The 27592-nt window shown below is 48.8% G+C and overlaps 2 protein-coding genes across 11 annotated transcripts in view; both read right to left on the reverse strand.

The window, feature by feature from the left end:
* GLE1 (GLE1 RNA export mediator) overlaps positions 1 to 4299 on the reverse strand; it is a 43556-nt gene extending 39257 nt beyond the window's left edge. Inside the window, exon 1 of the mRNA XM_030858464.3 lies at positions 4139 to 4299. Within this exon, the coding sequence (XP_030714324.1) occupies positions 4139 to 4237 (99 nt within the window). The 5' untranslated portion in view covers positions 4238 to 4299. The remainder of the gene's footprint in view (positions 1 to 4138) is intronic.
* Positions 4300 to 6238: 1939 nt separating this feature from the next.
* The window catches only part of ODF2 (outer dense fiber of sperm tails 2), a 30821-nt gene continuing 9467 nt past the window's right edge, over positions 6239 to 27592 (reverse strand). For 9 of the 10 annotated variants that reach the window (XM_030858472.2, XM_030858468.2, XM_030858467.2 and 6 more), the window contains 17 exons: positions 26041 to 26211; positions 24958 to 25118; positions 24044 to 24173; positions 23352 to 23483; positions 19940 to 20011; positions 18740 to 18811; positions 18502 to 18618; positions 17682 to 17867; positions 17047 to 17156; positions 15179 to 15314; positions 12761 to 12871; positions 12511 to 12615; positions 11322 to 11480; positions 9875 to 9975; positions 8229 to 8391; positions 7680 to 7805; positions 6239 to 7232 (listed from right to left, as the gene is read on the reverse strand). In XM_030858472.2, coding sequence (XP_030714332.1) covers positions 7044 to 7232; positions 7680 to 7805; positions 8229 to 8391; positions 9875 to 9975; positions 11322 to 11480; positions 12511 to 12615; positions 12761 to 12871; positions 15179 to 15314; positions 17047 to 17156; positions 17682 to 17867; positions 18502 to 18618; positions 18740 to 18811; positions 19940 to 20011; positions 23352 to 23483; positions 24044 to 24173; positions 24958 to 25118; positions 26041 to 26211 — 2241 coding nt within the window. In that variant the 3' untranslated portion in view covers positions 6239 to 7043. The remainder of the gene's footprint in view (positions 7233 to 7679; positions 7806 to 8228; positions 8392 to 9874; positions 9976 to 11321; positions 11481 to 12510; positions 12616 to 12760; positions 12872 to 15178; positions 15315 to 17046; positions 17157 to 17681; positions 17868 to 18501; positions 18619 to 18739; positions 18812 to 19939; positions 20012 to 23351; positions 23484 to 24043; positions 24174 to 24957; positions 25119 to 26040; positions 26212 to 27592) is intronic. The other variant, XM_030858466.2, reaches the window with a different exon arrangement.

The raw sequence follows: 27592 nt of genomic DNA on the forward strand, positions 1-27592 counted from the left end.
CTATATATTGTATAGCTGTGTTAGCTAACAGTTGTCAAGTTGTATATTACATCCCTAGTACTTATCTATCTTATAACTGGAAGTTTCTATTATTTGACGACCTTACTCCATTTCCTCCTCCCCCAAGATTCAATTTTAAGTGAAAAAACAAGAGTATAAATAACTATGTCTACAATGATATAAAATAAATACAAATAAATACCCTAACAAATTTGAAAGAAATATACCAGAAGTTAAGCTTGGGTGATCAGTGACATATTTCTACTTGTTCTAATTTTCTGTATTTAATTTCTAAATGAACATGTTATACCTTTTAAAATGAAAATAAGCAAATAAAAAATAGGCATAGAAAAGTGCTTACTAGGGACTTCCCTTGTGGTGCAGTGGTTAAGAAGCCCCCTGCCAATGCAGGGCACATGGGTTTGACCCCTGGTCCAGAAGATCCCACATGCTGCGGAGCAACTAAGCCCGCGCACCACAACTACTGAGTCTGCACTCTAGAGCCTGTGAGCCACAACTACTGAAGCCCACGCGCCTAGAGCCACAACTACTGAGTTTGAGCTCTAGAGTCCCCAAGCCACAACTACTGAGCCTGTGTGCCACAACTACTGAAGCCCGTGCGCCTAGAGCCCGTGCTCCGTAACAAGAGGAGCCACCGCAATGAGAAGCCCGCACACCACAATGAAGAGTAGCCCCCACTTGCCGCTACTAGAGAAAGCCCACGCGCAGCAATGAAGACCCAATGCAGCCAAAAAAAAAAAGTTCATTTGGATCATATTTTAGATTCCACTTGTGATATCATATGGTATCTGTCTTTCTCTTTCTGGCTTACTTCACTTAGTCTGATAATGTCTAGGTCCATCCATGTTGCTGCAAATGGCATTATTTCATTCTTTTTATGGCTGAGTAGTAGTCCATTGTATACATATATCACATCTTCTTTATCTCTTCATCTGTCAATGGATATTTAAGTTGATTCCATGTCTTGGCTATTGTAAATAGTGCTACTAACAACATTGGGGTGCATATATCTTTTCAAAAGGGAAGCCTCATACACTGGGGTGCAGTGTATGAGGCTTCCCTTTTCTCCACATCCTCTGCAGCATTTATTATTTGTAGACTTTTTAATCATGGCCATTCTGACCAGCATGAGGTGGTACCTCAGTGTAGTTCTGATTTGCATTTCTCTGATAATTAGCGATGTTGAGCATCTTTTCATGTGCCTATTGGTCATCTGTATGTCTTCTTTCGAGAAATGTCTTCTGCTCATTTTTGGAATGGGTTGTTTGTTTTTGTTATTGAGTTGTACGAGCTGCTTGTATATTTTGGAAATTAAGCCTTTGTCGGTTTCATCGTTTACAAATATTTTCTCCCAGTCTGTAGGTTGTCTTTATTTTGTTTATGGTTTCCTTTGCTGTGCAAAAGTTTGTAAGTTTGATTAGGTCCCATTTGTTTATTTTTGCTTTATTTCTATTGCCTTGGAAGACTAAGAAAACACTGCTATGATTTATGTCAGAGAATGTTCTGCTTATGTTTTCCTCTAGGAGTTTTATGGTGTCATGTCTTATATTTAAGTCTTTAAGCCATTTTGAGTTTATTTTTGTGTATGCTGTGAGGAAATGTTCTAACTTCATTGATTCATGTGCAGTTGTCCAACTTTCCCAACACCCTTCTGAAGAGACTGTCCTTTCTCCATTGTATATTCTTGCCTGCTTTGTTGAAGATTAATTGACTGTAGGTGTGTGGGTTTATTTATGGTCCCTCTATTCTGTTTCATTGATCCATATGTCTGTTTTTGTCCCAATACCATGCTGTTTTAATTACTGTAGCTTTGTTGTATTGTCTAAAGTCTGGGAGGGTTATCCCTTCAGTTTTGTTCTTTTTCCTTAGGATTACTTTGGCAATTCTGGGTCTTTTGTGCTTGTATATAAATTTTAGGATTACTTGTTCTAGTTCTGTGAAAAATGTCATGGGTAATTTGATAGGGATTGCAATAAACCTGTAGATTGCTTTGGGTAGTATGGCTATTTTAATAATATTAATTTTTCCAATCCAAGAGCATGGGATATCTTTCCATTTCTTCGAATCATCTTCAATTTCCTTTCCTTTATCAGTGTTTTACAGTTCTCAGAATATAAGTCTTTTACCTCCTTGGTCAGGTTTATTTCTAAGGTTTCTTTTTTTTGGGGGGGGATGTGACTTTAAAAGGGTTTTTTTTTTGAACTTTCCCTTTCTGATATTTCATTGTTAGTGTAAAGAAATGCAACAGATTTCTGTATGTTAATCTCATATCCTGCTACCTTGCTAAATTTATTTATCAGTTCTAGTAGTTTTTCTGTGGAGTCTTTAGGGTTTTCTATAGATAGTACCATGTAATCTGCATATAATAACAATTTTACCCCTTCCCTCTGATTTGGATACCTTTCTATTTATTTCCCTTGTCTGACTGCTGTGGCTAGGACTTCCAATTCTATATTAGATTAGGAGTGGTGAGAGGGGGCATCCTTGTCTTGCTCCAGATTTTAGCAGGAAGGCTTTCAGCTTTTCACCACCACTGAGTATTGTGTTGACTGTGGGTCTGTCCCACAATAAAAGTAGCTTTATTTGTCCCATAATAAAAGTAGCTTTTATTATGTTGAGATATGTTCCCTCTCTACTCACTTTGGAAAGAGTTTTTATCATGAAAGGATGTTGAATTTGAGACAACTTTTTACTCTTTCTTTACGCCAAAATAAATTCCAGGAGCAAAGTTTCAAATGTAAAAAATAAACCCATAAAAAACACCATCAACGGAGAAAATAATTTCAACTGACAAACTAGAAAAAAAGATGCAATATATATCACAGATAAAGGAATATTATTATCCTTAATACATAAAGAACTTATAAAATATTAGCAAAACCCCAATAGAAAAATGAGCAAAAGACATAAACTGGCAAATATACACACACAAGGTTACAAGTAGTGGATCACAACTCATTGAATAAAATAGGAACCCATGAGGATACTGATATAAACAATTAAACAGAAGGAACCCATGAGGATTCTGATATGAATAATTAAACGGAAGAGAAAAGAAAGCTCTTCCTTACAGTAGAACGCCAGCTAACAAACGTAGGAATGGTAGCTATAAAGAAACACCATTCGTCTATATCACAGAAAAGACTGATTCAGGAAGAAATCACCAATAAATGCTAACGGTGGAGGTTTGATAAGAAAAAAATATTTTGGTGTAACCTTGGACTACCTCCCAACAAAATACTAAGAAGTTACAAAAGGGAAAATGATGAACTTTAAGTGAATTTTACGTGGAAATATCTGGAAGTTACCGTTGTAACCAAATGATCAATGTGAGCATCACCAGTGTTGGGATGGGCTAAAGCATCTATGTGTGACTGATGTGACTTACTGAGGACACAGCATCATTTCTGTGGTAGTCCTGCTAAGAATGCATAATCTGAGTCTAAACCATACAGAGTCAGGCTGGAATTCATCCTATAGAATGTAACATATGTATTCTTTAAAACCGTCAAAGACATGAAGACAGAAATGCTTTAGAAGTGTTTCACATTTAAGTCTGAAGAGACAAGACATCATACCTGTAGCTAGATTACCAGCAACTCGGGAAGAGGAGTTATGCCTTAACCGTCTCTATATTCCCCCACCTGCGCGGTCTAGTACAGGGCTTTGCGAATCTTAGATGCAGTGACCACGCCCCCATTAAAGTTCCCAGGTCCGTCCAACTTCCGTCGTCTAAAAGTTTGGTCATTTCACTGGCAGCAATAAGTTAGGTCCTGTTAACCGTTCACCACTAAATCTGGATCTCCTAACACAAGAGACGCGCAGTAAACTAACTGACCCTGAGAGGCCAGGATTGCTTTGACAACATAGGCGCAGGCACCTAACGCCAGCTGCGGGGAGCAATGAAGCCTTCAAAGAGCACGTCTGAAGGGGAGCTCCACGGAAGGCTAGAATAGGCGAGAGACGGTGGTGCACACACGGGAGTCAAGCAGCAAACCCGGGCTGTTACAAGAACGCACCGGTTCCCTGGCGCAGGACATGCCAAGGGCTAGGGAAGAGCAGAGTCCCGTGACGAGGGGCAGGAAGGACCACCGCCCCCTTTGGGGCCACTGCTCACCTCGCCCCGCAACAGCCAATCGCGGTGGTAGCAAATGCGACCTTTCTCAGACCTGCGCAGCGCCTGCAGGGTCTCCCAGCAGCGACCCTCGGAAGGCATGGCCTACCCCGCTACAGGTCTCCAGGGGCGCCGCTCGAGACAAAACAAGTCCTCGAATCAGCCGACCGGAAACAGGTGCTCGCTTCCGCTTCCGGGGCGCACACGTAGCGACGCAGTTCAATCCCGCCCCTAACGGCTGCATGGCCCCACCTCCGGCACTGAGCCCGCCCACGAACGCGCCTGCGCACAGGGCTTGGCCCGAGGCTCGCTCCCCTGCAGGGAGCTACGACCTGGGGGCTTCAGAAGGCTGGGCCTTCCGGGTTGCAGAAAACTGAACAGGTATTGATGAGCATGTGGAGAAATTGGAACCCTCATACATACGCTGCCAGTGGGACTCTAAAATGGGTCAACTCCTGTGGAAGACAGTCTGGCAGTTCATCAAAAGGTTAAAGAGGGACTTCCCTGGCAGTGGTTAAGACTTGTGCGCTTCCACTGCAGGGGGCGCGGGTTCCATACCTGGTCGGGGAATTAAGATCCCGCCTGCCTGCGGCCAAAAAAGTTACCATTAACCCAGCAGTTCTACTAAATATATACGCAAAAGAAATGTGTCCACAAAAAACTGGTAGAATATTGAATTACTTGTAACAGCCAAAAAATGGAAACACGTGTGTTCGTCAACCAATGAGTCAATAAAATATGGTGTATCCACAAAATGTGATATTATTGGGCCATAAAAATGAAGTACAAATACACGCTACGACATGAACCTTGAAAACATCGTGCTGAGTGAAAGAAGCCAGTCACAATATGGTATGATTTATGTGAAATGTCCAGAGTGACAAAGCCAGAGAAACAGACTATTAGTGGTTGCCAGGGGCTGGGGGGAGGGGAATGGGGAGCAGCTGCTAATGGTATGGGCTCCACTGGGGTGTGATGACAATGTTCGAGAATTAGCTAAAGGTGGTGGTCGCACAACTTTGAATATACTAAAAGCCACTGAATTATACACTTTAAAAGAGTGAATTTTATGTGAATTATCTCTCAGTAAATGAAATGTTCACCATTGCCTGAGGCCAGCTTTAACTAGGACCCTTTAACTTTTGACCCTTTTGCCCATTTCATGGGATCTCAGTCTGAGGCAGAAAGGAAAACTCTCGAGTTTGAAGCAATATAAACAGTTCCCACAAACTCTCTGGACTTTTTGGAATACAACATTTTACGAAGAAAAATAGAACGCTCTTGGGAGAATCCCAGCAATGGACCGGAAAAGAGGTGCTTCCCGCACCATCGTTACAAATAGCAGAACCCTGCACTGAGGAGGTTTTCATTAGTTTGGCAAACTAATGAAATGACAAACTATACAGAAATGAATGCACATCGGTGTAAGTTTGCCAACTGTTTTTTCTTAGGAAGAGCTTTCATACATTGTATGAAAGTTCAAGTCCATTTGTGTTAAGGGTGTGAAAATAGGCTTGGTTTTGTGGCAGTGGTAGCCGGTAGTAGTGATTTCAGTGACCTTCCTTGGCAAAATTAAAAGCTGGAAATAAACTTAAAAACAAACAAAAAAACCCAAAACATTAAAAGCTGGAAACTACGCATGTCTCCAAAACGGGGGGGATGGGGGGGTGGGGCGGTTCTGGTAGTGGAATCCAGATGGCTGGGTGGGAGCCATTGCTTTTGAGGACATAGGGGAACTCCTGGACTTGGGTTAGAGTGGCTGAGAGAGGACCAGACTGGATCTCCCAGAGGTCAGTACCAGCATAGTACACCAAATTTGTTCGCTTCTCTCTGAAGAATTTTTTTTTCTTTTAAATACAGGAAAATGTGAAGAGAACAAAAATAGCCCATAACCTTATCATTCAGAAAACAATTAACATTAAAAAAATAGTAATACATACACATCCCATCTTCCTCCTAACAGCTAAAGTAGGCTGCCCTCACACACTGAGCAGTGCCCTTCAGTGTGTCTCCTCCAGGCCTTTCATGGGATTGTAAGTGAAAGCACGCAAAGGAGAAAGAGCCAGCCTGGCCAAAATGAAATGAGGAGTCTCACACACCAAGTCCTTTAAAAACGTTTACTGGCTCTCCTGCAGCATTTTACTGAATCATTTTTAGAAGAGGGCTGGGGCGGGTAAAGGAAATCATCCGATGGAGACTTAAATACTGATTATAAAAGCTTTTTGTAAAACAACATACATGTTTCAAGAATAAATGCATTCCACAGATACAAACCTGGCAAAGAGAAAAATCAATGAGATTGGGATTGTACTTTTACAAGGCGAACTGGACATAAGCCCTCGAGTGTCTGTTGGCAAGTGCATGAGGGCAAGTGGCCTTGAGGAAACTTGGCCATAAGAGGTTTCCACTGGGCTTGGGAGGGGAGCACCTTGGGGAAAACACCATACCCGTGAAATAAGGGAAACAGCAAGGGAACATGAGGAGCGGTGAGGACCTCTGGCGAACAGCTCCTGCTGGTTCAGGTCAGGGAAAACCCAAGAGACAGTCCTAAAAAGAAGAGAGCTGTAAGGGAACTGGAGGGCAAGTCCAGTCCAAACATTCTCTTGGGAAAGGAATGAGCAAAGTCACGGTGAGTTACAATCTGACCCTAATAGTAGTAACTTTAAGGCCTGTCAAGGTAATTAAAAACTTCCGTCAGGCGATGCTGTCAGAGAGGAGAGAACGAAGTGGGTTCTGCTTCATCCCCTGCTGCTTCAGGCACTTTTCTGGAGCTAGTAGCTAAGACAAGACCCTGAACATACTTCATCACAGGACGAGAGAGGAAAACCAACAGGCTTTCTGGGTATGGCTTAGCAAAGCCTCAGTTCCCACGGCATCCATCCGAGCTCCTAGCCCAAGAGTGGCTGCCTTAGGCAGGAGGAGACCGGGAGCGGATGGGAGAGCTCGTTAGGTAGGAAGTGTAGGGACCATCCCCAAACACGTTGGCATAGGACGACTTCAGGAACTGGACGTAGTTCTGCATGCTGCGGTTGGTGCTCTCCGACTGCTCCAGGCGGTCTTTCAGGTCTTGCAGGCGGCTCTGGTAGCGGCGGTCAGCCTAAGAGGAGGAACGGGGCCGGGGCCAAGTGTGTGTGACATCCAGAACAGACAAACCCATAGCGACAGAGACTTTATTAGTGGTTGCCAGGGGTTGGGGCAGGGGAATGGGAGTGGCTGCTAACAGGTAATTTTCTTTCTGAAAATATTCTAAACCTGGATTGTGGTGATAATGGCACAACACTGAATATACTCAGAACCACTGAATTGTGCAATTTGAATGAGGGAATTTTACGGTAAATGCTGTCTTAACAAAACTGTTAATAAAAAAGGGGGTTGGCCTGGGATATCCTGAAGGGACGGGAAAGTGATGCGAGAAAAATAAAACCATGTCATATTCATAAAAACAACAGAACATCTTGCCCTGCAGGCGCCAGGAAGCTCAGATCTCAACCCACTCCCTTCTTGTCTGCTCCTACCCCGTCCTCCCACCCCCAGCCCGACTCACATCATCCCGGCTCCGCCGGAGCTGGCTGAGTTCAGTCTTGGTCCTGCTCAGCTGGGCCTCAAGGTCCAGGATTTTGTTCTGGGCTGCTCGCTCCTTGGAGGCTGCATGCTCCTTGGTTTGTTCCACCTGCCAGAAACGCACAGAGGTGGGGCTGGCTTACCTGGCATGGGGAACACCTGGTAAAGAGAAGGCTGGGCCGCTCCCACTAACTGGTCTCGCTGCGGACAATTCTCTGGAGCCTCAGGGCAGGAGCAAACTATGGGGACAACTTCTGCAACCCCGCTTTACCTGCCCTTTGCCAACGCTCCATGAGTCATCACCTAAGACATGGTACACCTGTCTGATGCCCACTCAGGCAGCAATCAAAGGAGCGGTTGTGAATAAAGTGCCAAGTCCTTTACGATAATTGCTCACTTGATCCTTATGATGATTTCATGAGGCAGGTACTACTTCTATGTGCCCATTTCTCAGATGGAGAGATAGGCTCAGAGGGGTTAGGCGATTTGTCCAAAGACACAGAGATAGGTTAGTAATAGAATTGAGACTGACCTGCCTCCTGGCATCTTCAATGGCGCTCTCCAACTGCCTCGCCAGGGTCCCACATTCCCGGGTTTTCTCTTCTAGTCGCAGCTGGGACTGGTGGATTGCCTCCTCCCTCTTGGCAATCACCTGTAGGAACTCGATATTCTGGGCACTGGTCGCCTCCAGTTTCCTAGGTGAAAGCATTCAATCAGATCCTGCTCGTCCCCCTGCCTGTCGGGTTCCACACAGCTGGGGGCTGCCAGCCACCCCGGGCTGGGGTTCTCATCACACCAAGAATCTCCAAGGAACAACAGGAATAAACCAAAGAAATCTGCTGAGCAGCAAGGCGGCAAGGAGCTGTACGAAGAGTGGGAGAAGCACAGACTGACCGCGGCTGTGCTAAGTCTGTATGTCATCACGTGTAATACAGCAACTTGCAGCTCAGGCAGGTGGGTTCCATCATGATTCCCACTTTACAGATGAAGAAACTGAGCCGAAGACAGCTGAAGTCATTGGCTGAGGCCAGCACAGCTAGCACGTCTGTCACCGAAACCTACATGCTTAACTTCTTCTGTTCACTGTTGCCTCCCTCAGCAAAGGGACTTCAGCTGCGCCACTCGACATCATACATGACCAGCCATGGGTCAGCAGTGACCATCCCGTGTGTACACATGGTCCCCGCTGCACTTCCAGGGCACTTTCCAATTTAAGGAGCTCTGCAAGTCCTGCTGAATCCAGCTACACCTTCGAGGCCAGCAGAGTAGAGGTGGAGCCCAGGGCAGACCACCTGCTTTAAGTCCCTGCTGGCAGGCTGTGTGAGCCACCTGGGCCAGTTACAGCCTCCTGGGACCCCAAGCCTTTCACCTCTGAAAACTGAGGCTCCAGCCCTCATTTTACAGATGCTAAAAGCCCTGGAAGAAGACAGTCTAAGTCGCAGCTTTGCCAAGTACCAGCTATATGACCTTGGGCAAGTCACTTAACCTCTCCCTGAGCTCAGTTTCCTCACATCTAAGATATCAACTCGTATATACTAACATATATGGCACATTTTTGCATGCCGGGTAGTAATGCTAACCCTTTGACGATTATCTCATGGAGGACTCACAATAATCCCATGAGCTGGGTTGTTATCCCTACCTTGGTCCCTTTCTCAAGGTGAGTAAACAGAGGTTCAAAGGGTGAAATGACTTGCTCAAGATCACAATGCAGGTTAAGTGGCCAAGTTGGACCAAGGCCCAGAGCTTCTGATTCCAAAATGTGTCCTCTTTACCCGACTGCTTCCAACAGTCCATGAGGAACAGGGAAGAACAGATCAGAAAGGTCTTGGGAAGGACGATCGGGAACAAAGAGCAGAATGGGGGGAGGCCCCCACCGCAGCGTCCTGGCCCTGCCCGTTTGCTTGGACGAAGCGTGCCTTTCTGATAGGTGATGCCTATGGATGGTCTGACCTTGATCACACTGCTATGGAGCGTCCCCCCTGGCCGGAGAACGCCTTCCTCTCTCCCACAATGCCTACCACTGCAATGGAAGCAGCTTTTCCTCTAAGGTCTGCCTAGTACCTTCCAGGGCCTTGAGTCCCTCAAACACTTCTGCACACTAGGCCCAAAGCAGCTAAGTGGCTGAAAGTCTCAGGTCCTAGGAAGAGGACAGAGATGGGACCAAGTGCCTCTAACCTCTCCAGTTCATCCACCTTCAGACTCAGCTGTTTATTTTCCTTCTGGGAAGCCTGATGTTTCTCTCTTGCCATCTCCAGCTTGTCCCCCTGATGTTCGATCTAAAATGACAGGAACACAGACTGGTTTACGAAAGAACTTCCCGGTACAGCCCTCCCTTCTCCCTGTGACCTGTCATCCACACCCAGGAGAGAGGCACACTGCCCTCAGCAGGCATCTGAGTCTCAACGCACAACCTGGAGGAGAGGGGAGAGCGGGGACAGGTTAGGCCCGACCCCCGAGACTGAAGGCTTTCCTGCGCCGAGAGGAGGCAGCTTCGATCCTGAAGAGCCACGACGACACTTCCTTGATCAGGAGAGGCCAGTCAGTGGGATCTGGGAGGACGTGAGAAGGCAGAAGCAGACGGCAGGCCTAACTGGCCCACATGACACACCACGGAGCTTTACCGAGGATGTAGTTGGGACCGCTGAGTTCATTCTTCTTAAATGGGGACAAATGCAGGCAAGGCCACAGGAAATCTACTGAGTCCTTCAGGCTGGCAAGTTTGAGAAGTTATCCAGAAGGCTGCTTTCTGCAGAAGCCTCAGACGTCTGGGCCTGAAAGGCCCTGAGAATGCTCAGGTTCAAGAGAAGGCTGGTGATTTAAGAGTGCTGAGAACCTGGGCTTGGGAACCAGACAGAGCTGGCTGGGTTCCAATCCCTGTTGACAAGTATTAGCTCTGTGACCTCAGGCAATGACTTCTCCCCTCTATGCCCTGGGCTGCTTTCTGTAAAATGGGGAAAATAAGACCCCTTACAAAGTTCCCGGGAGAATTCAATGAGGGAATGCTGGAGCACCGAGCACGTGCTCAAACAATGGTCGCTACTTTCACTGGTACTACAAGGAAGCAGGTTAAGAGAGGGGAAGGGTCTTGCCCAAGGTCACAGTGCAGACGAGAGGCATAGCATTTCTTAGACACCGTAGGCTTGGTTCCAGTAACCCAGAGGCAGACTGCTTCTGGTAGAAAGGAAGTCCTCTTTCAGGACCCCTAGCTCAGGCAAGGGGTCTGTTAAGACTACGGAAAGGCAGCTAAAGCAAGAGAAAGATGGAAAAAAAGAAAACCTATGGCTTGGTGTCTGCTGGTGGCGCATGGCTGAGGGCAGCAGCGGAGCAGGAAGGGCAGAGGCTGGCGGAGCCTTGGAAACCTCGGGGAGGGGCAAGAGCAGGAGGGCCCGGCAGCTCCAATCGAGTGGCGGCTCCTATAACTACAATCACATTGTGCAAACACAAGGCATTTGGCACACCAGACTTTTATTTCACAGCACTGATGATAGCTCACTCCTCTGAGAAAGCGGCAGCCAAGAAAAAGGAAGTGGTCCTCCCTGGGGGCCGGGGGGCGTGCAGCTCATCTTGGTAAGCGGGCCCCTGCTCGGGCTAGTTCGTGGGAACCTTTCTGCCAGTCCCTTACCCGGCTGCGCAGGTCTGATATGATGGCTGTGAGGTCGATATTCTTCCTCTCATAGCCCTGCAGCTGGTCTTGGCACTCTGCCAGCTTAGCCTCCGTGATCTTGAGAATATCAGGGAGCTGCTGCAGGTCAGCCAGCTGGGACTGGAACTGCCTCCGTGCCTGGAGTGGGAGAGAGGGGCCCACCGTTGGGAAGGGCCTGGCTGTTCAAGAGGCCAGGCAGAGCGCTTTGGATTTAGGGCAGGGCCGCCCTTAGTCCCCAGAAAGGATCCTGAAAGGTCCACGGGCAGAAGTGCGGCCTCCCTGCAGGCCACTGAGGGTGTCCAGCTGATCTCTGGGGGGACACACTTGGCCCTGACTGGCCACTTGAGCCTGCCACTCCTTCAGTCATTGAAGAATAATGGCAACCATGTAGCAAACTCCAGGACCCAGGCATTACTCATTAAATTCATACAACAACCTATTAAGTAGGTGCCGTTATCCCCATATAAGGACTTTGAGGATCAAAGGATCATTTGCCCGTGGTCACTCAGCTACAAATTGGCAGAGGCAGGATTCAAGTCTAGTCTAACCTCAAAGCCCCTGGGAAGGCAATCACAATGCTCTAGGTCAGAGGGAAAGCTATGGCCTATCTGGGCTTAGTGCATCCTTGTATTAACGAGGAGCCTGAGGACTAGAGAGAGGCAGTGACTTGCCCAAGGTTATGCAACAAGTTAATGGCTGAGCCTGGACTCAATCCATCTCCAAGGTTACTATTAAGATGACCCCTTTGCTTCTAGAGAGACAAGTCATCTCTAGAAGAATAAGGCTCTTTGGGGAAGGGGACAGGAGGAACACTTTCGGTTGGCACAAAATAAAGACACCACACAGAATGAAATAGGCACAGCTAAGGCCTGACAGATCTGTGGATTTGAATCCACTTGGATGTTCCAAGCAGGGGAACTTTTTTTTAAGGAAAGTGAAGAAAGAAGGTAATCAGGATGAGAAAGAGGGATAATGAAGAAGCAGGAGAGAAGGAAGAGATGAGACGAGGAAGGAGAGAGTACGTACACAGTAGAGTGGACCAGCCCAGCAATAAGAACCTTCATGAATCTCTGTCATCCACATCGGAAAGGGCCAATGACAAACAAGACGGACAGACTGACAGACATGGGACTGGGTAGGGGAAGAGGGCGAGGAAGGGGAACAATACCGTTTCAATCTCTTTGTTCATCTCATCTTTAAGGATCTTGTTCTCTTTGTCACAGCGTTCCAGCTGGGCAGCCACTTCATCAGCCTCCAGCCTGGTCTTCATCACCTGGGGACCAAGAAAGCATCGGGCCATCTTGGGCAGAGCCAAGTTTTGGTGAAAAACACCTTCCCAGGAGAGGCCTTATGGTAAGTCTCCATCCCAGCCTGCTGGGAGGTGCTGCCCTGGCAGGCTTGGCACCTGAGAGGCCTACCTGACTCTTATAGTTGTCAATCATTCCCTCGTAGTTCTTAACCGATGCCTTCAGTTGCTGAACCTCGACGTGCGCCTGGCTGAGTTTCTCCTCCATAGGGGTGAAGCTAGCCTAGAAGGGATGGCTCGTCGGTCACCAGCGGGAAGGTTCCGGGGCAGGTGGCCATCCCAACCCCAGCTCCTACTCCGAGGGGCCAGCAAAGGGAAGCCCCACCTACTCAAACCCACACCAGCAGTTTTCCTCAGAGAGGCACCAGGGCAGGATTCCTGATAAGACCAACTCAAGTGCATACAGATGCAAATAAGAGACTCCTGTGTTTTTTGTTCTCATTACAAAAAGCAGTACATTATGGGGGAATTCCCTGGCGGTTCAGTGGTTAGGACTCAGTTCAGCACTTTCACTGCCAGGGGCCCGGGTCCAATCCCTGGTTAGGGAACTAAGATCCCACAAGCCTTGCGGCTTGGCCAAAAAAAAAAAAAAAGAGCACTACATTATCACTAAAGAAAAGGGAGATAAAACCAAGAAAAATGAATCATGATGCCTTATTATATGGCTATATATTGATAACCGTGTAGCTATTTTATTTTTTCCAATAAGAATGGGATTATGATATACTTACTGCCTTGCAACGAACTTTTTCAATTAACAAGTAAGTTGGGAACTACTTCTCTCATCAATGAATGTTCTCCTACAACCCAAATGCTCACCTTAGCAGATGGGACAAAATAAATCACGGTATCTCAAAAAAATAACAAGCAATCATTTAAAAGAGATAAAGCAAAAAAAAAAAAATCTAAAAAGATATCCACGGAATATGGTTGAAGGAGAAAAGCGAGCTGCAGAATAATGGCTGGATAAATGGATGTGCATGTGTTTGAATGTGTATGTGAGTATCAGGGGAAAAAACTGGAAAAATACACATCTACGGTAACAGGGACCTTCACTTCTATATAACGTTTCTGTGATGTTTTCAACTTTCACTATGAGCATATTTTATCTTTGTAATGATAACAGCTAGGAAAATACACTTCTACAATCATTTTGAACAGTCACACTGTGTTTCACCACACAGACATACCATACTGCAACCAATACCCCAGCTAATTGTTAGACACGGGGCTTATCTGTCATTTATCCAACAACTGCACTACAAGAAATGAGATACTACTATCCTCCCACCAGAGTGGCTAAAGTGAAGAAGATGGACAATACCAAGTATTATCTCACAAATCCCTGATGGGAGCGGAAATCTGTACAACCGCTGTACTATTTGGTGACATCTACCACAGCTGAATTTGTGTACACCACCTGATGACTTGGCACTTCTATTATACTTCAAGGTATAGAAACTGTAAAAATACACCAAATATATGCACCAAAAGAGGTACAAAGACGTTCTACAACCCAAATGTCCGCCGACAGGAAAATGGATAAACACATCGTGGTACATTCATACACTGCACTGCACTGAGAATGATGAACTGCCACACATGACATGGGTAACTTCCACAAACATAATGCTGACTAAAAGCCATAAAGGCCAAGCACAAAGTTCAAAACCAGGCAAACTAATCTGCGGTGACAGAAGTCAGGATAACCGTGCCCTTGGCAGGGGGTGTCTGTAACTAGGCAAGGTCACCGGGGTGCTGGCTTTAAGGTTCAATCAGGGTGACTGATGGACAAAGTTACATTCATTTTGTGTACCTTTCTGTATTATACTTCCTTAAAATCAATTTTACTTAAAAAAAGTCAGTAATAAATAAATAAATAAATAAATAGATCTAGATGTTATTGCCCAGATCAACTAAAAACCAAGATCCAACCTGGCTCTGCAACATCTCGCCCTCGGTGTGCTGGGAGGGTGTAGAGGGAGTGGTTAAGAGCTAGTGGTTAGAGCCCCAGGGTCAGACTGAGGTTCAAATCCCAACTCCAACGCTTCCAAGGGCAAAATCTTGGCAAGAAACTTAAACTCTAAGCTTCAGTTTCCTTATTCTGTAAAGTAGAGATAATAATTACACTATTGGGAGGCTAAAGTGAGAATTAATGCATGTGAAGGGGCCCAGTAGTGCCCCAGAAGAGTCAATGTTAACCTCAAAGTCAGGTCCATCTCACGTGCAGGGGCTGACTGTCATGCTAAGCACTTCACATGCATCACCACCTTCTCACAAGGACCTCATTTCCTCCCGCTGAGGAAACTGCAGCAACACAGGAGGAAACGTCCCGTTCAGGTCCTGCAGCTCTAAGAGGCAGAGTCAGGACTTGAATCCAGGTCTTTCCGACTCCAGAACAAGCCCTCTTATCACGCTGCTGCCTCCAGGGCCTCTGAAGGCCCCGGTGGTCATCTCTGGGGCCCAACCAGGAGTACCATCAGCCTCTGCTCTCCACCCAACCGTCCTGGTCCCGGCTCTCACTACTGACCTTCAGCCTCTCATTCTCTAGCTTGAATGCGGAGTACTCGGCAGTCTGCCGGTGTAGTCTCTCCACCAGGCTGTCACGGTCTTCCCGCATCTTCTCCTCCAAGGTTTGTTGTTGGTTTACAAGATCTGTCACCCGGCTGGAAGGTCACAAAGTGAAAGCAGACAGAATCAATTCCACAGGTTGTGAGCAGCCCTGGACTTGGTATGGAGTAGGGCCAAGTGTTCCTACCCAGGTCACCCATGTCTCTCTTCTTGGCACCTGCCTGCTCCTCAGTCTCCACCCTGAGGAGCAGCTGCCCTGCCACTGACGCCTGTGGCATTCCCAGGTATCCCACTTCGTATTAACAGCCTTTTAAGGTTTGTCTCTCATACCACCCCCTCCAAGAAGCCTTCTCTGTTGTGATCCTCCCGTGAGGCTGAGACACTCCCTGAAGACAAGTCCAGAGACACAGTCCCTCCCCAGCTCCCCATGGCACCCCCTGGATCTCTTAACCCGTTAGGAACTGAAGTTAGGACAGAACTCGCAGGCCCAGTGGTCAGGGATAACCCCAGGCACCCGTCTCCCTCAGACACATATTCCACTGGGGTTCTGTCTCCTCCAGTCGGGGGCAGGTGCCATGAGCAATAACAAGGCACAAGCTTCCCTTGCTCCCTTCCCCTACCCGCAGGCCCTCAGCAGGGCTATAATCCAAGAATAGAGACTGAGGAGAAGAGCACTGGGGCTTTTGACTGTAGACCCACCTGATACTGCAGAACCTTTGCACAGTGTATGTTTTCAGTATTGATAAATTACAGTTCACCACTCAGCAAATATTTAGTGAGTACGGACTAGGCCCAAGGAAACGCCTTGTATTGGTTTACTGGCAAACTCCTATGCAACTTTATTTTTTAGTTTTTAATTTTTTAAATTTATTTCATTTATTTATTTTTGGCTGCGTTGGGTTTCCGTTGCTGCACACGGGCTTTCTCTAGTTGCGGCGAGTGGGGGCTACTCTTCGTCGAGGTGCGCAGGCTTCTCATTGCGGTGGCTTCTCTTGTTTCAGAGCACGGGCTCTAGGCAAGCGGGCTTCAGTAGTTGCGGCACGCGGGCTCAGTAGCTGTGGCTCGCGGGCTCTAGAGCGCAGGCTCAGTAGTTGTGGCACACGGGTTTAGTTGCTCCACGGCATGCGGGATCTTCCCAGACCAGGGCTCGAACCCATGTCCCCAGCATTGGCAGGTGGATTCATAACCACTGTGCCACTAGGGAAGTCCAATGCATTTGTTTTTTTACTGCTGTAACCTTCAAGGCCAACACATAGCCTGTTATATAGTATGCTCGATAAGTACCTTTAAATGAATGATCACATGACTATAGCTGACTCTGAGAATGGTCACTGTTGACAGCTCACCAGTGGCAAGAAAGGTATGAGTTCAGTCACCTTCAACTTGAGGCCACTTTTGCCCCCTACTCCCAGGCCATACCTCTGACCTACTGACTGGTGGACAAAACGACTGAGAGAAGACAGAGGGATTACCAGCTGCCCTGTGCCCCAAGGACAGGAAGGAGGATACCTTCCTGGGTGCCTGTGCCCACTTCCCATGCCGTGCAGACTGGGGCCCAGCTCAAGCCCAGGTGTGAGCAGAGAAGGCCCCTGCATAGTGCCTGCCGGGGGGTAGGATGCTGGGGCGGGGGCTGGCACCAGGACCCAGGGTCCAACCAGAAGGCCCACCCCAGGGCCGCCCACAGCTCAGTCCGATGCAGTCCCTGACCAGAGGAGACCAGATGGCAGCTGTGTGAGCGACGTGAGCTGTCGCGGGTTGCCTGGCGCCGTGCACTGGCACACCCTCTCCTCCCATTGGCCCACACGCCCTCTCCTAACACAGACGTACTCGTTCAGGACAATAATTTCCAGCTCGAGGTCCCCCTTGTCTTTCACAACTTGGTTGTAGCGGCTCCTCCATGATTCCAGAGTGGATAAAGCTTCAGCAACATAAAGATCCTGGGAACATGGGACAGAAGGGTCCATCAGCCTGGTGTCACCACTGAAGCCAAGCGAGCTGGGAGTCACCCCAGGTCACCCCTCACCCTGATAACTTCAACCTCACTCCTGAAATTCCTTCCTAGAAGCACTGAGAGTGAAGTGGGAGCCCAGCTGTTGCTTTTCAGTTTCCAGCATCCCACGCGCCCTGACTGCAAATCCTTCCTTAACTGTCATTCCCACCCGCAATATGGATGTGGTTAAAATGTCCCACAAACCCTCCACTTGTCTCCAGCCAGCTGCCCACCCCCATCGTCATCCTTTTACCCATTTACTGCCCCCCCCGCCTCTCCCTCCACCCAGCAGCCAGCAGTCCTCCCAGCTCATTCACCCTTTTCCACTGCCATCTTCCTCTCCGTTCGCCCACCCGCCCGGCCACCTCTACTCAGCTTTTCACCTCTCCCTGCTCAAAGCAGCCATTCGCTGGCAGCCAACCCACCCCCGACCCTTCACCGTCGGCCAGCCCTTCTCGGGGAGGCCTGCTACCTTGTCAGCAAGCTGCACGTGCAGCTGCTCAGCGTACTCCTCACTCTTCTCAGCTCGTTCTTTCTGGGCTCGGATGGCCCTCTTCAAGGACTCTTTGTCTCGTTCTCCCTTCTGCTTCAGTTCCTTCAGCTGCTCCATGATGGCCTCCACTTCCACCTTATGCTGGTTTCCGCTGCGCTCCAGGTTCTGGGAGAGGACGGCCCAGGAGCAGGTGCGGGGAGAGGGACAAGGAAGGCCGGGAAGGGGCAAGGCAGAGAGTAGAGGTGAGAGGGGACGAGCAAAAAGAAGGAATGAGGGAGAGAGAACTCAGGTCAACTGTGTGGAGGCATAAAGCTCCCACAGTGCAGAGCAGAGGTGGAGGCCCTTCCCAGCTCTCCGTAGCACCCCTCCCATTACTGAACCCACTGGGGTCTTAGTGTGAAGATAGAGCTCTTCTGGAATCCTTCCTTGAACTCAGCATAGTGGTCAGAGATATTCCTCAGTCCCTCAGCAGAGCTGTGACCTCAGCAGGTCCCTGGCTCAAAGATGCAAGCTGCATTGGAGCCCACCCCCTACCCCATGGGTAGTTATGAGAACTAAAGGCCTAAGGGATTAAGTGATTGGCTCAGGGGCATGGCACCCAATTGGTCACCGCTGGGAAGGGCACCCAAGACCCTCAGGGTCCACTGCTCTTGCCACTGGCTCAGAGTGCTTTGGCAACAGCGGCCCTGTACACCTTTAGGGCAAAGCCTTCCTGAGTGTGAGAGCCTTGGCCAGGTCACTGCCCTTAGAATGCCAGGCCCCGCCCCCTCCCTTCCCCACTTGTGGGGCTGGCAGGTACCTTGATCTGCATGCAGAGGCGACTGTTCTCTGCCTCTTTGCACCGAAGCTGTGCCTGCAAATGCCCACGCATGGTCTCCATGGACTTCGAAAGCTCAGATGCTGTCTTCGCTTGAGCCTTTGGAGAGACAGAGAAAGTGGCAGAGCCGGGGTTTGAACCCAGCTCTCTGGTTCCAGAGCGCACTCTACCCACTAAGCTCTGCTGGCCCATATAGAGGAGCAACTGCTGGGGACGGTACCTTCTCACATTGTATTTCCTGGAGGAGCTCTTCCACCTCCTTGTCTTTGTCTTGCAGCAGTAATAGCAGGCGCTGGAGAGGGCACACACACACTGTCTGAGCTCCCTGCGAAGGGTGAGGAGGCCCCGCCCAGGGAGGACAAACACTCCTGTGAGTGCCTGGTCACTGGGCCCAAGTCCCAAATACATTGGCCCAAGTCACAGAGACCCTAGCAGGAAGCACCCAGCATCTGTATCACAATTTTTTACAACAATTTAAAATAATGCTAGTTGTGGGACACACTGAAACACAGACTCACAAAACACTAAGGAAGCCCCATAATCCCCCACCCAGAGATCACCATTGTTAGCACACATTAAAAAGTCAGAAACCTATTTTGCACTATAACCACATTTACCATAGTGTGATTAAATCTTCTATATCTTTTGAAAAAGCACCTTAACATTTCAATTTACGGATGTATCATAATTTGATAAGGCTCTCGAGCTGGGAATGCAGGTTTAGGCATTATCACCATGACCGTTGAATCCCCTACAGCGATGTTCGGCCAGGAACCGAGGGCCAAGGGCCAAACCTCGGGAACCATGGTCTCTATTTCTTTCTTTCTCTTGGAGACTCCCAACAGGCATTAATACATGAAAGGCTCCAAAAGGTATTGTAGTTAAGCAGCTGGTTTAACTTGTCATTCAGGCTGGGCAGCAGTTCCCCAAATTTATTTGGCCATGGATCAACCCCCCCTTTTGTTTCTTGTACCCATTAACACCTTGAGGAACTCAGGGTTCTATGGAACAGACTTTGGAACATGCTGCCTTGGGAGAGATTCCTTGGGAGGATTGGAATTGTTGAGTCAACAAGTCTGTACCATAATACAAATACGGAAATTCAGGGAACAGACTCTGATGATTTACAAATCCATCACCGTCATCACCATCCCTCATGCTGATGTCCAGCTTGGTGGTTCAAGCTCTCGAGTGATTGACTAGACAAGCCCGGTGGGGCAGGAGGGACAAGCCCGGTGGGGCAGGAGGGACAAGCCCGGTGGGGCAGGAGGGACGGGGATATGTGTTTCATGATTTCACAGATCATGAAACTAAGACCCAAAGAAAAGTCAGAGCGGGGCTCCAGCCCTCCTGCTGCCACTCAGCACCTCTACGCCGTCGCCTATACCCCCTGGAGCAGGCAGGGGGAGCTGTGTGTTACCGCTTTCTCGGAGTCCGCCTCTGCCAGCCGTTTCAATAATGTTCCTTGTTGCTCCATCAACTTTTCGGAATCCTTCAAGGGAAGGCAGGGAAAGCCAACTCATTAAGCAATAAACTGACATGTCTACATCCTCTAGGTCCTGTTCCTTTTCTAAAAATTATACTTCTAATGATAGAAGTAGTAAATTATATTCTCATTATAAAATATTTAATGAAAACCGATAAAGTCCCCCTCATCCCTACCTCCAAATCCAGCCCTGCTGTTATGAGTTCGGACTGTCCTGCCCATCCTTTCTCTATGCATTTATATGTAGCTACACCTAGAGAAGTATCTTTTGGGGGATGAGGGGTGGGAAGGGATTAATGTGTAATTTTACCAAAATGATATCATACTGTATTTTTGTGTCACAACTGGATTTTTTAACCACAGTTTTATTGAGATATAAATTCAGATACAAGTCACCAATTTGAAATGTATAATTCAATGGTTTGTGGTATATTACATTATAATTTTTTTAATTGTGGTAAAATATAACAAACTTTTTCATTTTAAGTGTAAAATTCAGTGGCATATGGTACATTTCCAATATTGTGTAACCAGCATTACCATCTAGTTCCAGAATTTTTTCATCACCCTAAAAGGAAACCTGCACCTGTCAAGCCAACAGTCTCCATTTTCCCCTCCCCCCAGCTCCCCCCAAACCCCTAATCTGCTTTCTTTTTTAGGGGGCGGGCGCACCACATGGCTTGCAGGATCTTAGTTCCGGGACCAGGGATTGAACCCAGGCTCCAGCAGTGAAAGCACTGAGTCCTAACCACTGGACCGCCAGGGAAATCCCCAACCCCTAATCTGCTTTCTGTCTCTAATATGCCGTGGCATTTTTTAACTTCTCCCCGTAACCTTTGGGCAATAAGGTGGTTCCCAGGCTTTGCAGCTGTAAACACAGCAGCAGTGGACATGTTGGGCACGTACTAAGTGTCTCTCCAGGATTGATACAAAGAGTAAGAATGGCTGGGCCCGAAGATCTGTGATTTGTGGCAGGTGACATGCCCTGCAAAATGCCTGCACTGACGCACACAAACAGGACGTGAGAACGCCGGGCAGTAGCCAGCCTCTGCCTGTTGCCAGTCTTGCCAGCATGAATCCTGCTGTTTTAGTTTGCATTTCCCTATTTATGCATATGCTTATTAACCATTTAAGCTTCCTCTTCCCTGGACTGCCTGCTCACACCTTTGCCCACTCTCGCACAGGGCTGTGTCTTTGAACTGTCTCTATTCTTCGCAGTCACCTAAATAAAGTGTCCCTAGAAGAAGTCTCACCCCCCTTTCCCTTTCAGTCCCACAGGTCACCTTCGCAGGCTAAGAGAAAAGGACTCCCTGGTCCCAAAGTTTCCCAGGAACCTAGGAACTGGGGGAAGACAGCATTATGGGTTCTCTAGCAACAAGAGGAGGCAAAGAACGTAGGACGAAAACCTAGGCCAGGGACCCAGAGCCTGAAGCTATTCTCACTGCCCCGACAGGCCATGCCCTCTGAGCCTCCAGGGGACTCTACACAAACTAACACACCATCTCACCAAATCCCCTGCTCTAAGGAGCCAGGCACTATCACTACCCCCATTTCACAGACGAGGAGATCGAGGCTGGGAGAAGTGAGGTGAGCTGCCTGAGATCACACAGCCAGAGATGGCATAGCTGGGCGCTAAGCCAAAGGACTCCAGAGCCAGAGCATTCCTCCAGCACACTGAGTACTCCCCAGTAAGCACCGCAGCAGGGCTGTGGTCCTGAGGGCCACATGGGCGGGAGGAGGCGAGAGCCTGTACAGAACCTGGAACGCCTGCTGTGGTGGGAGTTTAAATTAGCTGACCCTTCACCTCCAACTGGAGATTCTGGGATTCCGGGATTCCCGGATTGTAGGCGCTAAGAAGGTGAAAAGGGAAAAAAATGGTAGGAAGACGTTTTCTGAAGCCCCGTCCCCCCCACCGCCCCCAGTCCCAGGACAAACAGCAGCGACAGCCACCATTTACCAAGTACCCACTGCATGCCAGGAGTACGCACAGTCCTCGTCCACACATCACTTCTAAGTCCCTTACAACCCCACATGGAAGATGCTATTCCCATTTTATAGGTGGGAAAACTGAAGCCCAGAAAGGTAAAAATCACCCACCCATGAACACTGAGCTGGAAATGAAACAGATAAAACTATTTTAAGAGAATAATTTAGCTATAACTAGTAACATTCATAGAAATATATTCTGGAAACCCTCAAGTACACCAGGATAGTACAGACGAATGCGCAAAGTAACACTTGTAATAGCAAACAACCAAAAATTGTCTCCATCAACAGAAGAGTGGGTAAATAAGTTGTGGTATTGTCATAAAATGGAATAGAGCAGTGAAAATGAACTACCTTAGGTTTCAAGGATAAAAATGGACGGATCTCATAAAAACATTGATTGAAAAAAGCCAACTCAGAAGAAAACATATGGAACAATATCATTTATGTAAAGTTTGAAAACATGCTAAACAATACTATATGTTTCTTAGGGATACATATATAAGTGAAAAACTCTCAGATTCCAGATAAAGTTTCCCTCTGATGGGAAGATGAGGTTACTGCCAAAGGAGACACCAAGAGGGATTTAACCATGTAGACAAGGTTTTGTTTGGAAAGCTGGATAGTGGGTACACTTTTACTTATTTTAAATATTAATTTTTAAACTACAAACAAAGGAAGTTGACACTTTTTTTTAAAAAAGTTAAACTAAAAAAAATATCTCATCAGGACGGGCTTTTTTTTTTTTTTGACTGCGTCTCGAGGCTTGCAGGATCTTAGTTCCCCAGCCAGGGATCAAACCCGCGCCCACGGCAGTGGAAGCTCCGAGTCCTAACCACTAGACCGCCAGGGAAGTCCCAGCATGGGCATTTTGAGACTCTCGGTATCCCTTTGGTTTAGAACCAAACAGGAAGAGAGCTGTTTATACTGTCAGTCTTTTCAGAGTCATTTGCTAACATAAAATATATTTCAGAGACCACCTTTTAAGAAAACAAACTGATACCATACAATGTGTCCGCCAGCCATTAAGCCGCCTGCTTCACCAAAACTCAGGTCTGGTCTTCTCCCCGCTTTGTCGCATGACCCCTGGGATGGGCTGAACCCCTGCCTGACTCTCCACTGCTCTTCTGACTTTCAAGGTCCTTCCTGTGCCACAAGGCCCACTTCAACAACGAAGACAGCACTCGTCTACCAGATGCCCAGCATTTCACATGAATGATTTCAGCAAATCTTTCTATGGCCCCCTCAGGTCAGGCAGGCACCAAGAATATTTTCTTTTTACAGACAGGAGCCTGCGGTGCTACAGGGCCACGGCTCCGAGTGAGCACTGGGTAGGGGTGCGGCTAGGACCGCAGCTCACCTCTTTGCAGTGCTGTTCCCTTAGCAGTTCTCGGAGGGTGCGGTTGGTCTCCTCAAATGTGCTCAGCTTCTGCAGGAGAAGTTCCTTCTGCCTCGTTAGGGTGTTGATGTCCGTGCAGGTCATTTGTTTCTCCTGGAAGACAGCAGGCAGTCTTGCCAGGCACGGGTGGAGAAGGGAAGAGCTGGCACAGGGAGTCCCCATGGGGAGCTTAAGAGGTATTGGTGCCAGGCAGCCCAGGCAAGAAGAGCTGGGCAAAGGCAGGCTTCCCGGAGGAGGCAGACCTGGAAGGATGGGCAGGTTCTGAGCCTGCTGAGAACACCAGGTGGGGAAAAGGGCAGGAGAGTTCAGTGTGGGCGAGTGCAGTTAGGGCGGGCTTCTTGGACGAGGTGCGCTTCCTGGACGACAACATTTGGTGGCTGATACTGGCAGGAATCAGACACGTGCCTTGACTCACTGTGATCCCAGGAGACCCACGATGACATCTCAGAGGCCCTGGCTACCAAAGGTCAGCCTCGAAGGTCAGGCCCCAGAAGTGAGAAGAGGGGTGGGGGTCGAGGAGTTAAGTGTGCCCTGCCCTGGCCTGAAGATGTCATAAAGTCAGCATGAAGACTGCGGAAAGACCCCGCCACGGTGTGCAGCTGCCCCCGCTCTGGGCGCGGCCCCGGCACTGGGCGGTTGGGCTGGCCACCTACCGTCTTCAGTTTCCCGATGGTATCCTTCAGGGCCATGACTTGTTTGGCCGCAGCAGCCCCATCCATTTCAGCCTCCATCAGCTTGGACATGAGGCACTCCTTCTCCTGCTGGAGGTGTTTCTTCTGAAGCCTGGGCCCAGAAAGAACGGGGCTCTGTGAGCCCTCCCAGGCCCCTGCCCACCTGGAGCTCCGACGCTCACCTCACAATGCCCTGCGAGGCTCATCTCCTGGTCAGGGAACAGTGGGGGAGGGGGCAGGGATGGCCCTTCTGGCCCGAGTGGCCTTCTGGAAGGACACCTGGTCACCAGAGCAGGGCCTCCACACCGGGGGACATTATGCCACCTGCTTGTCTCTCAGACAGAAATCAGTGTCACCTCGTTCCCCAGCCACTGCCATGGCCACCTAACTACCATCTTCAGATCCACTTTTGAGCCCTCCCCTCCACTCTCCCCATTGGAGCCAAGTCTGGTCACACCACTTCCCGCTTCGAAAACCCTTCTGTGGCTCCCAACCGCCCTCGATGCAAACACCCCGAAGTGGCCACCAAGAGCCGGCCCCTGCCAACCTCCGTGGCCCCCCTTCCCCTCAGCCCACCCTCTCCCCTTGCTCTGCCCCGCTTTTCATTTCTTAGTCTCAAACTCCTCCCGCCCTGGGGCCTTCCTGCAAGATGTTCCTGCTACCTGGCATGTTTTCCTCCCCCGCACTCACCTGCCTAGCACCTGGCCATCCTGCCGGACTCCCGTTGTTTCCAGAAAGGCCTCCCTGATGCCCTCCCCCCGGAACTCTGCGGGGCCCTCTTCCCTGACCGGGAATCATGAGCACGTTAGTGACTCTGTTGAACACTGTAACCCGGGCTAGGCTGGTGCTCGGGCAGCCCCGCAAGAGGGAAGGTGCCCAGGGCAGTGCCGCCTTACATGGTGAAGTCCTTCTCCTCCTTGATGCGCTCGATGCTGTGCCGCAGCACCGTGTTCTCGTGCTCGGTCTCAGCCAGCTCTTGGGCCACCTCCTCCAGCTCCTCCTTGCGTTCCTCCAGGAATCTTTTGGCCATCTGGCGCTCTCCCTTCTGCGTCTTGACCTGTGCAGGGGCATGCAGGCAGGGGCCACTGAGGGGAGGAGCTCCTCTCCACCGCATCTCAAGGTCCGCTGCTTTGGACAAAGCAAGGGGCACCTCCGATTGAGCACTCCATACTACTGAGGTCCTTTGGGCGCAAGCTCAGTCAATCGTCACAAAGACTCTGGACAGACACAATTCCTCTCATTTCCTCGTCACTGAGGAAAGGGAGCAAAGGGAGCCTGAGTGACTTTCCGGTTGGGGACAGAGCCAGGATACAAACGGTTGTTCAGCTGGCACTCCACGGGAGGAGAGATGTCACAAAAAGGCCCCTGCCCCTCGGGCTGTGGAGAAAGGCAGGCCTGTTGCCAGGCAGCCACCAGCCGCAGGTTCTCCAAGAGGGCCCTGGGCCCCAGTCGCAGGGGAGGACTAAAGACACAGGCCCCGTCAGCAGCCGCAACGAGGATTCCACGGCAGCTCCACCAACTTATTAGTTGGGGGCCTTGGACTTCCAGGTTGTTTCCAATTTCATTGCCACATCCCACCCAAAGACACAGCCCAGCAACTGGGGACAAACTTCCTCTGCCTGTTTGGGGCATTGTTTTCTGTTTTTTTTTTTTAACTTTTGTATAAAATGGAAAACAGAGGCCCCAGTGTCCCAGTCACTACATCTGCAAGACAGGGACAATAATACCACCGGCTTCGTTTACTGTAGTAAAAAATCAAACCAGGCCATCCATACAGAGCACCAGGCAAGGTCAGGGCCAGGCCTGGGCTAAGTGCTTGATGGAAAGGGATCCCAGGTTGCCCCGACTACCTCCCCAGGGGCACCTGAAACCCTGGGAGGCCTGCAGAGGCAGCTGGAAGGAGGTGTCCACCAGGAACTCACCCGGCAGTCCCAAGTGTCCTCGGGACACTGGCCAGCCCAGCCCCCTACCTCCCTCACCTCAGACTTGAGACAACCAACCGCGTTCATTAGACTGTCAATCTTCTTATCATAACGGTTCATTTTACAGTGACCCGAGTCGTCATCTTCGGTAGAGAGGTCACTTAACCGCATCACTGAGACCAGCTTTTCTGAAGATGGTGGTGTGATCTCCAGGCAGTGAGGTGGATTCTGATGTAGAGGAGGGAGAGACACATGAAGTCATAAGGCAGAACTGCAACCATTGGTCCCACCATCCCTGGCTGTCCGCTGAGCAGGAAGAGCTAAAATTGCTACAGGGCAAAACCACAGAGACCCCAAGGGGAAGGGCACACCGACCTTCTTGGTGGAACACTGCCTCATTATCTACCCTTGTTTGTTTTTTTTTTGTCTTTTTTTTTTTTTGCGATACGCGGGCCTTTCACTGCTGTGGCCTCTCCTGCCGCGGAGCACAGGCTCCGGATGCGCAGGCTCAGTGGCCACGGCTCACGGGCCCAGCCGCTCCGCGGCATGTGGGATCCTCCCGGACCGGGGCACAAACCCGTGTACCCTGCATCGGGCGGACCCTCAACCACTGCGTCACCAGGGAAGCCCCCTACCCTTGTTTAAATGTTGTTTCTGAAGCTCTTCTAACATAGAAATAAAAAGCGTGTGTTACACAACTACTGAAGCCCGCACGCCTACAGCCCGTGGTCCGCAACAAGAGAAGCCACCGCAATGAGAAGCCCGCGCACCGCAACGAAGAGCAGTGGCTACTCTTCATTGCGGTGCGCGGGCTTCTCATTGCGGTGGCTTCTCTTGTTGTGGAGCACGGGTTCTAGGCGCGTGGGCTTCAGCAATTGCGGCACACGGGCTCAGTAGCTGTGGCTCGCAAGCTCTAGAGAGCAGGCTCAGTAGTTGTGGCGCACGGGCTTAGTTGCTCCGCAGCATGTTGGATCTTCCCAGACCGGGGCTCAAACCCGTGTTCCCTGAATTGGCAGGTCGATTCTTAACCACTGCACCACCAGGGACATCCCCAGTGTCAAGTTTAAAATGAAGGATATAACAAATTGGCAAAAACTGTGATTCCCAAAGTTGGCAAAAGTTGGGGGCAGTAAATATTTTCATACACCTAGGGTAGATATGAAATATGTCAAAAGTCTTTTAAATGAATATGAATACATTGGATATTGTATGAATACATTGAATATTGTGGATAGTTGCAAAGGCAAACAAATCTTCTATAACAGGTATTTTAAGGACAAGTGGAGAAATTTAAATATTAACCAGATGTTATATGATTAAGAAATTAAGTTTAAAAAAAATGAAGTGAAGTTTTTAGGACTAATCACTGTTATTTTGGTTATGGAGAAAATGTTATTAGAAATGCATACTGAATTATTTAGGGTTAAAATGGTATTTCTAGAAAATATTTACCTAAATACATCAGTTTAAAAAAATAATTTTTAAAATGCATGTCCCCCTCAGAGAAGTTTATGCAAAGCTGTATAATACTTTCAAGACTTCAAAAAGATATTCTAATCTGGGGGCAAGTGTTTCCATGTTTTTTGTTGTTGTTGTTTTTTTAACTGTC

Source organism: Globicephala melas, chromosome 6 (assembly GCF_963455315.2).
Source record: "Globicephala melas chromosome 6, mGloMel1.2, whole genome shotgun sequence".
Lineage (NCBI taxonomy): Eukaryota > Metazoa > Chordata > Mammalia > Artiodactyla > Delphinidae > Globicephala > Globicephala melas.